This window comes from Glycine soja, chromosome 10, assembly GCF_004193775.1.
Source record: "Glycine soja cultivar W05 chromosome 10, ASM419377v2, whole genome shotgun sequence".
Taxonomy (NCBI): domain Eukaryota; kingdom Viridiplantae; phylum Streptophyta; class Magnoliopsida; order Fabales; family Fabaceae; genus Glycine; species Glycine soja.
The window spans coordinates 52,796,950-52,809,391 of record NC_041011.1 but is presented as its reverse complement, the minus strand read 5'-3'; the positions used below and the strand labels follow the sequence as shown (position 1 = coordinate 52,809,391).

Below are 12,442 nucleotides of genomic sequence, written 5' to 3'. Positions count from 1 at the left end.
GAATTTGTCTTCTCTGCAGGTTTTTCCTTGTCGGCAGCCTATCCCTTAAAAGTCTCCACCCAAACACCAAAAACCTAGCTGGAACCTTCATCCTCCAAAGCTTCTCAAAACATTCCTCCTGCCTTCTATCTCCTGCACCCTCTCCAATCAAGTCATAGGCACTACGAGTTGAGTAATGACCCTCTGAATCTGCCGACCATTCCCAACTATCTGAAATCTGTTGTTGGATTTTAAATTCTGCAACATCTTTGAGAAAATTAGCTGCTGAGGTAATTTCACTGTCAAACAAGGCTCTTCTCCACGCAAAGTTCCACTCCCACTCCCTATCTCGAAATATTCCCATGGATCTAATGAGCTGGTGCTGCTGCATTGAAATTGAATACAACCTAGGGTACTTCACTGCTCATGGGTCCTCCTCCCCCATCCATCTATCCTCCCAAAATTTGATGTGATTACCACTCCCCACCTTCCACTTAATACCTTTTTGAATAAGCTGACCACTATTAGAATTAAAAAGAACCTTTTGTAAATCCCTCCACCAGATTGATTGATGACCCACCCTACCCGCTTCAGCCAAGCCTCTCCACCCTCCATACTTTGACTCCAACACCTTTGCCCACAATTCTCCTTTATGGTGCATTAAATTCCACTCCCATTTGCCAAGTAGTGCCGTGTTGAAACTTGTGATGTCCTTTAAGCCCAAACCACCCTTGTCTTTTGGCAAGCACACTGATTTCCAGCTGACCCAAGCAATTTTGTTTTGATCGGGTCCTCCCCCCCAAAGGAATCGACGCTGTAAACGCACCAACTTATCTTCCACTGATTTAGGAACCCTGAAAAAGGAGAACAAATAAATAGGAATCGAGGTTAGCACAGATTGGATGAGTGTCACTCTCCCCCCAAAGGATATATTTCTCTGTTTCCACTTAGCTAGCTTCCTCTCGCAATTTTGGATGATAGGATCCCACATAGCGCATCTCCTAGGGTTTGCTCCAATGGGTATTCCCAGGTAATTGAAAGGAAGAACCAACAACTGACAATTCAAAAAGGTGGCAGCCTGCTGCTTCCAAAGGTCAGATTGTCCAAAAGCTCCAAAGGAGCTCTTGGCAAAATTTATTTTAAGTCCAGATGCAAGTTCAAATGACCTTAGAACAGCCTTAATAGTTTTGACATTCTCCATGTCCGCTTCCCCCAGAAAGATAGTGTCATCTGCAAATTGTAGAAGGCTGACTTCCACTTTATTGGGTCCCACTTGATATGGTTTGTACAGATTCTCCTCCCTAGCTTTTCTCATCAAACCGTTCAGCCCTTCAGCAACCACATTGAACAAAAAAGGTGCAAGTGGATCCCCTTGGCGTAGCCCCCTTTTGGGAAGGAACTCTCCCGTAGGGCTGCCATTGACCAAGACTGAAATGGATGCAGAATTGAGGCATCCCTCAATCCATCTGATCCACTTAGAGTTAAAACCTGTACGTTGGAGCATGTATAGTAAAAATCCCCAGGACACCGAATCATATGCTTTCTCATAATCAACTTTGAATATAAGACAGGATTTATCACTCCTTTTAGCCTCCTCAGTCACCTCGTTTACAATTAAAGCGCTGTGTAGAAGGCTTCTTCCTTCAATAAATGCAGATTGAGTTTCATCAACAATAGAAGTCATCACCTTCTTCATTCTATTGGCCAGCACCTTTGCAACAATCTTGTACATACATCCAATTAAAGAAATAGGGCGATATGCATTCAGAGTCTGAGGATCAGCCACCTTGGGTATCAATGCTATGAAGGATGCATTGCCACCTTTTGGAAAAACGCCATGGACATAAAACTCATCAAGGAAGCACAGAACATCAGGTTTAAGAAGATACCAGAACTTCTTAATGAACCTGAAGTTCAATCCATCAGGTCCCGGGCATTTATCACTCCCACAATCCCAAATAGCCTTTTTAACTTCCTCCTCTTGGAATCGGGCAATCAACCTCTCATTCTGGTGCTGGTTTAATTTCTGGAAGCAAATGCCCTCCAGTGTCGGTCTATGGTAATCAGATTCATGGTATCTATTGGAGAAAAAGGTTTTGACTTCCTCCTTCACCAAAGCTGGCTCCTGAATCCACTTGCCATCAACCATAACACCCTTCAAGTAGTTATTCCTTCTAGTTGCCTTCATCAGAAAATGAAAATAGCGGGAGTTGCAATCTCCCTGCTTGAGCCACCTAATGCGCGCCTTTTGTCTCAATAAAGATTCATGGGTCTGAGCCGCTGTCCACAAAGATTCCTGCAAATGTCTCAATTGCATCCCTTCTTGAGTGGAGAGCTGTCTATGGCTTGTTTCCTCTTCTAATTTGTTTAACTCCCCTTCAAGCCTCTTGACCCTCTTGAAGGTATCACCAAACTGATCTTTATTCCACTTCTTCAGGACTTGCTTCAAAATTTTTATTTTCTCTTTTAGGGCGTAACCACCCCAACCTGCTATCTGAGAGGAGGTCCAGCAACTAGAGACAATGTCCTTGAAAGATTTATCTAACATCCAACAGTCTAGGATCCTAAAAGGTTTAGGACCCCAATCCACTGATGAAGATCTAAGTAAGATAGGGCAATGATCGGAGAAGTTTCTGGGAAGGGTGGATTGAATGGTTGTAGGCCATCTGTCCAGCCATTCGGTAGAGAGTAAAAATCTATCAATCTTGCTCCTAGACGTCCCATTTGGTCTAAACCAAGTGAATTGCCTTCCCATCCATGGAGGCTCTACCATCTCCAAATCCTCAATCCAGTCATTGAATTCCTTAATTTCAGTCATCCCTGCGCCCCTTTGACAAATCCCGAATCTCTCATTAATGTCCCTGATGCTATTAAAATCTCCAAGGATACACCACAAGTCCCCTAGAAAAGACTGTTTTAGCTGTTTAAGTTGATCCCACAGCAGCCTCTTGTTTTGAATTTCGCAAGGGGAGTAGACTGTAAGGACATTGATTTGTTGAGCTTCCTTCACCCATACACCTCTCAGGAAAATAAAGCCATTTCCAACAACTTTTGTCTGTAATTTAAAGGTTTGTTCAGACCATAGGCACAATATACCCCCTGCAGTATTATTAGCTGGCTGCAACTCCCATTTGACTCCATCATCTCCCCATAAAGATTGACACAGAAAATTATCGACTGACTCTCTCTTTGTTTCCTGAATGCAGATCATATCAACATGCTCCTTCCTGAGCAGCCTACGGATAGCTGCCCATTTTACACCCCTCCCTAAACCCCTAATATTGTATGAGATGATATTCATGGGTGACCATTACTATTTCCCAGCCTAACTGCTTCCTGCTTGTCTCTTCTGTCCATATCTATGAGTCTGGGGATAACTGACTGCATACCTTCTTGTGCTGTAATCCCCAACATCTTGGCTCGATTCCAGACTTCCAAAGCCTGTTGATAATTAGATAGATCTTCAGGTTCCTGGGTACCTTGATGTGTAGATGATTGCTGTTCTGTAACATAATTCTCTTTCGGAGTTGCAGGCTGGTCGTGATTTAAAGGATGTGGGTCTTGTTGAGGTTGGGATTTAAGTGGGTGCACGGTTGATTCCTCAGAGAGTGAAGGCTGACCCATGGCACTTTTCTTTTGGAACCACCTCTTACGTGTGTACACTTTACAACTGCTCCCTTGTTCTCCGTTATTTATCTGCCAATTTGGGCCTAAGACCTGTTTTTGTTGTGGGGGGGTGCATATAGAAATGCCTTTAGAGTTAACTGGGCCTCCTAACTGCACAGGGTTGGGCTGGCTGTCCTCCTGTAGCATTCTTTCACAAACGTCCACCTGGCCTTCGTAGCTTTTAGAATTTGCTACCTCCACTTCATAAGATTCTGCCACGATATGAATATTTGAGACGTCAGCATCTGAATTATGAAGAGCATACAGAACATCTTCATTTGTTATCTCTCTCTCCCCTTGCTTTCCTTTATGGTGATTCGAAAGGATTATTCCTGCAGCAGATATGTTTCCGTCGCTCCTCACCCCTCCCCGTGTAGCATCCATGCATATCGGGTAAGTGTCCGTTGGTGATGGCCCCACTATCACTGGTGTGGTGTGACTGGTGCTGGGTAATGAGCGACTGACAATAGCATTATCTGATGGATAAATGCAATCTCGGGATCCGCTGGGCAAACGGTTTGTCTGTTGGGGTTCGTCTTTGTCGTCTTCCCCCAAGTGGTGCTTCACCGTTTCGTCCGTATGGCGGTCGTCGGAACCACCCACTCCCGTCGGGCTGGTCCCTCGTTCGCAGCGGTGGTTGCAAGACCTGTCAATCGGAGAAGGAAGTCCGATAGAGGAGTCGTCAGAGACGATTTCGTCGGACGTCCCGCTGAAGCTGTTCCGTCTTCTACAGCATTCATGGCTTCCTCCCCCACTTTCCTCAACGACATGCACTTTGAAGCTGTCGCCCGTGACGCCGTTGATGTGAACGTCAACCATGTGTTTGATTGGCGGACTCCATTGTGTCTTCAGAAGCACCCTAGCCTTGTCGAGCCTCCGTCTGGCCTCTGTGTCATCATCGACGTCCACCATGTCCCCCAATCCCGCTACGATGCTCCTGATATGCTTCAGGTTCCATGCCTGAAGTGGTATACCCCAGACTTGGACCCATGTCAACCTGAAAGTCGTACGCAAGGTTGGTGTCCATTTTTCCATCGAACAGAACAACGATGGCCCCCCCTGTTTCCCATCCTTCATGAGTTGTTCGGCGCCACTGTCTGTTAGTCCAAGTAACAGCACTACATCATCACCTATATACCTAGGCGATATATCCAGTCCCGTTTCCCATAACATCTCATCCTCGATTCTCTCAAACAGAGCCGGATTTGCTAACCTCCCTACCCAGGCACCTTTCAACCAGTTGGTATCCTCAGGGCTTAAGGTTATATGGACGGAGGATCTGGAATCCTGACATCCTTGAGAGGACTGATTATGGGTCTCCTTTGGTCTCTCAGTGTGCACATTCCTTCTTAGCACCTCAGCATATGAGCCTTGATTACTGTGGTGTCGTCTATGAATGGGAGCAGCTATGGCAGGGTTGTTTTCCTCTCTATCGGAAAGTTGGCACCCCGTGATGCGCTGCCTCGGTCCCTCCCTGTTGTAACGCGGTACGTTCACGTACATCTTCAAACCCCCGAAATAGATATACAAAGAATTCAATGCAGATAGGATTAATTGAAAAACAAGTGCCCATTTATTCAATCATTTCCATACAGACAACTTTCTTATGAATAGAATGAGTTTAGAAGTTTTTTTTTTTTTTTGGACAGCAAAAGTATATTTTATAGATAAAAGTACCAGAGGTACTAAAGATACAAGATAGTTATAGTTTTAGATAGACTAATAGCTATAAAAAATCAGGCTATATATCAGTATGATCAGTCCTGAATTCTCAACATCCAATACAACACCTTGCCCCACAGGTTTTTGTTTCCTAATTACAAAAACCATCTATTAGGTTGCTAGACCACTGATTATAGTATCTTCTAATTTTAAGGGAGTCCCTTTTTATTTACTTTAGAGGCCTTCCGCATTGGAAGTAGAGGATGCAATAATTTTCTGTCAGGGTGCAGTGTTACAGGGTAATAGTGCATGCTGTACATGATTTTGGTTGGAGCTGATCAATGGGATACTTCACCCTTTGTTATCTGACAGGACTTTTTTTGACAATTGGAAAACTCAATTAAACCATACTCACACACACACAAAACAATGACACCCTTTAATACACTAATGAGCTGAGCACCATTGGTATGTCAAAGAATTTTTTTAATTCCACACATCCACTCTCAGTCATTATTCAATAAGTGCAAATTTTGATTCAGCCTTGAGAACAACAAAACTTTCCATAGCCCAAATTTTTCAGAATTCAGAATATCTACTTCACTCATTTCACTCAGTTTTTTTTTGGATAAGCCACTCATTTCACTCAGTAAACGATATAATATGCAAATAAAGCACTCAACATGAAACTAACCATGTTACTATACACAATTATGTTACAAAACTTACCAGCCCATAGCCCACATTTTCCAATGCAATAATAGTATAAAACAAAGGATCCTCAAATTATAAAAAAAAAATCAAAGACTTACAGGTTCAGCTTCCTCTGGAATTCTAAGCCGAGATTGTTCATTTGCAAGCAGGTGAACTATGTGTTCATGCTGATTAGCTACATTATCTTTCTGGAAGCAACAAGTTATTATTATAAGCACCAGAAAGAAAAAAGGATTCAGTAAGAATACAAATGTATGAAACAGATTTCAACCACAAAACAAATGGCACCAATTAATTTAAATTTAGAGCAAGTATGGTGTTAGGAGTCCCACATTGAGTAGAATAAACTACTTGATGTGGTACTTAAGCCTTGAAGTTCTCCCACCTAAAGGACTAGTCTTTTGGGTTGGGCTCTCCTCTTGTGCTTAAGTCCTAACAATTGGTGCTTTTGTTGAAAGTCGGGCCACGCAAAGGGCAGGCCACCAATAGGCTGGATTAAGGTGCAAATCGGGATACCAATATCTGAGTGAAGCCATCCAATGGAAAAGGGCTACCACTGGGTCAGTATCCCTTAAAAGGGTGGCAACGTTAGGAGTCCCACATTGAGTAGAATAAACTACTTGATGTGGTACTTAAGCCTTGAGATTCTCCCACCTAATGGACTAGTCTTTCGGGTTGGGCTCTCCTCTCGTGCTTAAGTCCTAACGTATGGTATCAAAATGGGTGGTTAATTGATCCAATTTATACTAATCGATTAGTAAACATGTTGGTTAACCGTATTCTGAAACACAGAAAAAAAATCATTGGCTTATCAAATTATCTATCAAGCTATGAAAAAGATTCAACAAAAGACAAACAACAAATCCACTATCTGTCAAGCAATGCGTGGAGTAACTCCCGATATAGCAATAAAAACAACACGCGTACGCAATGCAATATCTACAACCCATTCTAGGGAAAAGGATCCTCTTATGAGGGGAAAAAAATGAGAAAGATTGTAAAGTGTGAATGTGTGATAATCTCACCATTTATTTTATAAAACTCACTTTATAATAAAAAATATTTTATAAACAAAATTTATTTAAGGGCCAGGATCTCATCCAGCAAAAATGCCACTGGAGAGAATCCATTAACCCATTCTATTCCGTAGGTTTACTTCCAAGAAACAATGGTTACTTTTCGGTGTTTATGTGGGATAGTATTGTATTCAAGATTTTAAGGTGAATATTTAAATGGAGACTTCCACTTTAGTAGAGACTTAGTGATATTGAGAAGGGAGAACAACAATAGATGTTGCACTTGCTTCATTCAGCACATATCTCAGAGCTAATTCAATAAAATGAGTTTGGAAATAGGAATCTTGTGAGGAGTCTTAACCTCCCCTTAGTCAGTAATCACAAAAAAAAAAATTGATATAGGAAACAAACCAGTAAATTCATCACTTGTTATTGAATCAGAATAGAGAAAAAATGGAAATGGGATGCAACAACTTGGATTTTTAGCCTCCCTAACCCTTGTTTGGTAGGTGAGAAATTAAGGGGGAAGGGTGGATGGAAATAATTTGGTGTTTGGAGGAGGAGAAATAAGGTGGAAATGATTTTTAAAATGGTGGAACCTACTGTACTACTCACCTATTCCCACTCATCTCTTCTCTATTTCTCTTCAACCAGACTCTTCTAATTCCAATTTTATTTCTCACCTATTTCCACTCATCCTTTTTATTTCCATCAACCCTATTTCTATCATCTCTACCAAACAAGACCTAAATGAATATGCTGCAAAAGGACTATAAAATATAAATACTAAGCCAATACTAAGATTAACCCACCATAACTAACATTCTAACAAATATGAAAATTTAGTTTCACTACATAGAAGAGATAAAGAAAACTTAGTTCGAGAACCCAAAAAGATTCTGTACAATTGAAAGAATCACACCAATCTTGACATGACAGCACACAGAAACCCTGGTATACAGACCTGAAATCCAAAAGTACACTGCAAAAAATCAAACATGGTAGCATTCCTTGTAGGTTGAATGAAATAGCCCCTAGGCAACTCCGGCAAGCCATTGAAATACTTCAAAGCTGAAACTGCTGCTTGCACCTAACAATCATTTTTTCAGGTAATAAGTAAACATGAATATGCAAAATTTGGGATCTTAAAGAAAATAACTCAAACCTCAGGGAAATAAACAATAGCATTTGTTGAAGAGGAAGCATCTAAGGGGATGATGTTGTACGCAATCAGATCTTCTGTCAATGCAGAATCTGAGTCCATGAGCCGCTTCAGCTGTAACAAAAAACAGATGAATATACGCTGAAGTTCAGAAATTGTTTGCTTCTAATTGCACGAGTAATGTCAAAGTAATTACATAAAACATGCTTCTAAACGAATCTCAGAAGAAAGAAAAACACTAACATAGATGAGGTGAAAGATTGTGATATTCAACCCAAATGAGAATCAGTTACACCTCAGCTTATATAGGCAGTTATAGTTGTAACTGTCAACTGACTCTAGTCAGTTAGTTAACTAAATATGAAAGTACAGAAAACCATAGTTAAGCCTATACACAGTAGCTTAAGAAAATAACAAACTAAATCGATAAGATATACACCTATAGCTTCCAAGCTCCAACTCACTTGCACAATCATTTAACTTAAAAATTCTACTCCATTCCTTATGAAGCTAATTATACCCAGAAAAAAATTCTACCACTGGTACTAGTCTATTAATATAATATATATCTTTGCTGAGCAAAAAAAACATACCCAGAAAAAAAAAAAGCATGAGAGAAAAATTCAAACGGAACTATATCAGAAATACTAATCCCAACAAATTTTAGCACTCTACTAAAAAAATACACTCAAAAATAACAAATGGCTTTCGCCTAAGCAGAAGCAAATCGGAGTATATGGAATGTAAGTTCAATAAAAGAAGGAGGGTTTCTAACTCAGAGGTGAAAATAGGAGACCATATTATCCCTCAAGTCACACGGTTTAAATATCTTGGGTCTGTAATACAGGATGATGGAGAAATGGAAGGGGATGTGAATCATCGCATTCAAGCAGGATGGATGAAATGGAGAAAAGCATCAGGGGTGTTATTTGATGCAAAGGTACCGATCAAGCTAAAGGAAAAGTTTTATCGGACTGCGGTAAGACCGGCGATTTTGTACGGAACAGAATGTTGGGCAGTCAAGAGCCAACATGAGAATAAAGTAGGTGTAGCGGAGATGAGGATGTTGCGGTGGATGTGTGGTAAGACTCGACAGGATAAAATTAGAAACGAAGCTATTAGAGAGAGGATTGGAGTAGCGCCTATTGTAGAGAAGATGGTGGAAAATAGACTTAGGTGGTTTGGGCATGTAGAGAGAAGACCGGTAGACTCTGTAGTGAGGAGAGTAGACCAGATGGAGAGAAGGCAACCAATTCGAGGCAGAGGAAGATCCAAAAAGACTATAAGAGAGGTTATAAAAAAGGATCTCGAACTTAATGATTTGGATAGAAGTATGGTACTTGATAGAACATTATGGCGGAAGTTGATCCATGTAGCCGACCCCACCTAGTGGGATAAGGCGTTGTTGTTGTTGTTGTTGTATAACAAATGCAAAAAAATATACCAACACGGCAAACATTGCCTTCCTTCATAAAGCAACTTTGTCTCCATTTCAAAATCCTTTACCCATGCAATAATAGAAGACTCATCGCTACTGCAATGTTGTATATTAACACGTGCTTATATTTATCATAGTTCAATAAAAAGATATTCATCGGTGCAAGAATATTTTCAACTGGAAAAAATAGTGGATAAAGAATGATTTCATTGGACCCTCTTCACCACCAGCCGCTAAAACCACATATAAACCCACCACCCCCTACAGAAATCCAGTTTGATAAAAGAAAATATTCTACGTAGAAATCCACTGTCATACAGCAAAATATCTGGTATTCAAGGGATCATAAATAATTAACAAAAGTGTAACAAGTAACAGCAAGAAAGAAAGAAGGGTAAGAAAACAAATAAAAAAAGTACCAAAATTAAGAGGGGCCAGCAGGGGGTTATCAGAAGTTCCCCTAAAAGATCTGTCTCAAACATTTTACTGTTATCTAACTATTTCAAAGAAACAAGAAAAGAAATATTGAAAAAGGAGAATCCTCTCAAAATTGCAAACCAACTTCATTAGCAGAATAGACAACAGAGCTCCCTAAAAAAAAAGTTAATCCATAACAATAAGCAAAGCAAGAATCTATTAGTTTATATTTGGCTTATTGCACTTCTTGCCAATGTCACAATGTTTGCCCCCAATTTTATTTTTTGCAAATTTTGCCCATTAATATTTTTTCCGCAAATTTTGCCCCCACGTAGAAAAACCACCACAATTAATGGAAAAAACCATCACAAAATAGTCTTATTTGTGGCAATTCAAAGGAAAAACTGCCACAAAATGTCTTAATTGTGGCAGTTTTTCTACGTGAGGGCAAAATTTGCAACAATGTGAAACTTTGGGGACAAAAAGTGCAATTAAGCCTTTATATTCTTAAGTGTGCCTAGAAGGTAAGAACCCAACCTCATCAGGAATTTCTTCTTCACACAGCTGCTCTAGTACTGTTCCCAAAACCTTTAAGGTAGCAAAAACCCTTTTTCTCTTCAGAGTCTTGCGCTCCAACCTGTATTCAGAAGAAAACACTTAGTGTGAAAAGGAATGAGCATAATCAACACAAATCATGTTGCATGTATAAATTAAAAGCCATGGCAAAGATCACAGATCATTAAAGAAGTCCGTGAACAAAGTTTATGTAGTGAGCAATTATTTTGGATAAACAATGAAATTTTGACAAGGTAAGAAAGAAAGAATAAATAAAGGAGAAACAGTTGATAATTATTTTGAACTTGAGTGTGTGGATAGTTGAGTAAATGCTTTGATTGCTCCAGCTTCAAACAATGTTAATGAATAATCAATATGGCTGCGCCATAGGCGGCAATGGCATGTTTACATGGGAATTTTAGACTTCCACCATTGATAACCTTGGCTTCAAAACAAGGAGTGCCACTGAAGATGGCTGGGTACAATCTCTGCTCAGTGCACTTCTAAATTCTGTACTACTACAATACTTTGATACAACCAAAGCACTATTACTTAGTCCCAATCTTGCGTTAACTTGCGCACGAAACACATGGAGCTGAATAATTTGTTTGGGAAAAAGTCATTAATAAGTCTCAAGTATTTCAAGTTCCAGCAAAAGACCAGATTGCTGATGTGCTCACCAATCACCACCTTACATCTTCACTAAGTTTGAAGGGGGAATAATAGTGTATATCAGACGTTTCTCTGGGAGTCTTCTAGAGACCACCAGTTCTGTTAGTTAGACATAACTGTCAGTTAGTTATGCTGACAGATATTGCAGCTGTCAGTTAGATGCTCAGCTAATTACACAAGCCACCTGCACTCTATAACAACTATATCATTTCTTGAGACAATATAATGAATAATATTCTTATCACTTTGTAGCTTTGTATCATATAGCTTTGTATCGACAATTTTTAAGATTCCTAGTAATATTTTTAAAAATTCAAATGAAAAGAGGACAAAGTGGGAATGAAAATGGTAGACAGTAGTTGGGTGGGTCAGAAAATAATTTTCAATATTCCTATGGGAATGCAACACTCACCCCTCACCATGGGAATAAAAACCAAGCAAAACATGACAATATTACTTTCTAGAAGTCAATAATACCCAGGAATATATTTTTAAAACTTGTAACAAACCTGGGAATCTCACATTTCCAAGTTCATTTTCCTAGGAATGACTTTGCAAACCTTCAAATAAACACACTAATGAAACTCTCCTATCATCCAAATTAACCGAGTGCAGCATTCTAATGGTATTTCATATTATTGTATTAATGGCGCTATTATATTTGACTGGAATGCCTGGATTATGGTTGGACAATCTATTGGCTCAATAAGGAAATACTACCCTTCTTGGGAATAAGTTATGGCATATACCTCTGAACCTTACTGAGGTTGTGGCAATAGGACATCGCAGCAAGTATATTCTAACTTGGATAGTTTTGTTGGGACTCTGAAGCAGAATCAGCTTCATTCTAACAAGTTTTAAATGTTTTTATTACAGGTATGTATGCATATGCTTCACTTTCTTCCCTATGAACAAGATTCTGGATGAGTTGAAAATTGTCAGATTTGGAATAATTTGAAGAATCTTTTATACAAAACATCACTCAACTACAAAAACCTAAAGCCTGAACTCAATGTAATACAAACACAAAAAGCATGATACATTTGCTAAATTTTATTGCAAATAACAAAATCAAGCTTTATACCATTAGGTGGGGCAAATCCATCGTAAACAATCAACACAACAAAAATGAAAGAGCACCGTTAAAAAAAAAAAAAAAAG

General features: G+C 39.7%; 1 protein-coding gene across 1 annotated transcript in view; it reads right to left on the bottom strand.

Moving 5' to 3' along the window:
• Positions 1–12,442, bottom strand: part of LOC114369909 (callose synthase 9-like) — a 54,458-nt gene that overhangs the window by 36,570 nt on the left and 5,446 nt on the right. The window contains exons 6-9 of the mRNA XM_028327185.1: positions 10,592–10,691; positions 8,203–8,313; positions 8,002–8,127; positions 6,120–6,209 (exon numbers count right to left, since the gene is read on the bottom strand). Of these exons, the coding sequence (XP_028182986.1) occupies positions 6,120–6,209; positions 8,002–8,127; positions 8,203–8,313; positions 10,592–10,691 (427 nt within the window). The remainder of the gene's footprint in view (positions 1–6,119; positions 6,210–8,001; positions 8,128–8,202; positions 8,314–10,591; positions 10,692–12,442) is intronic.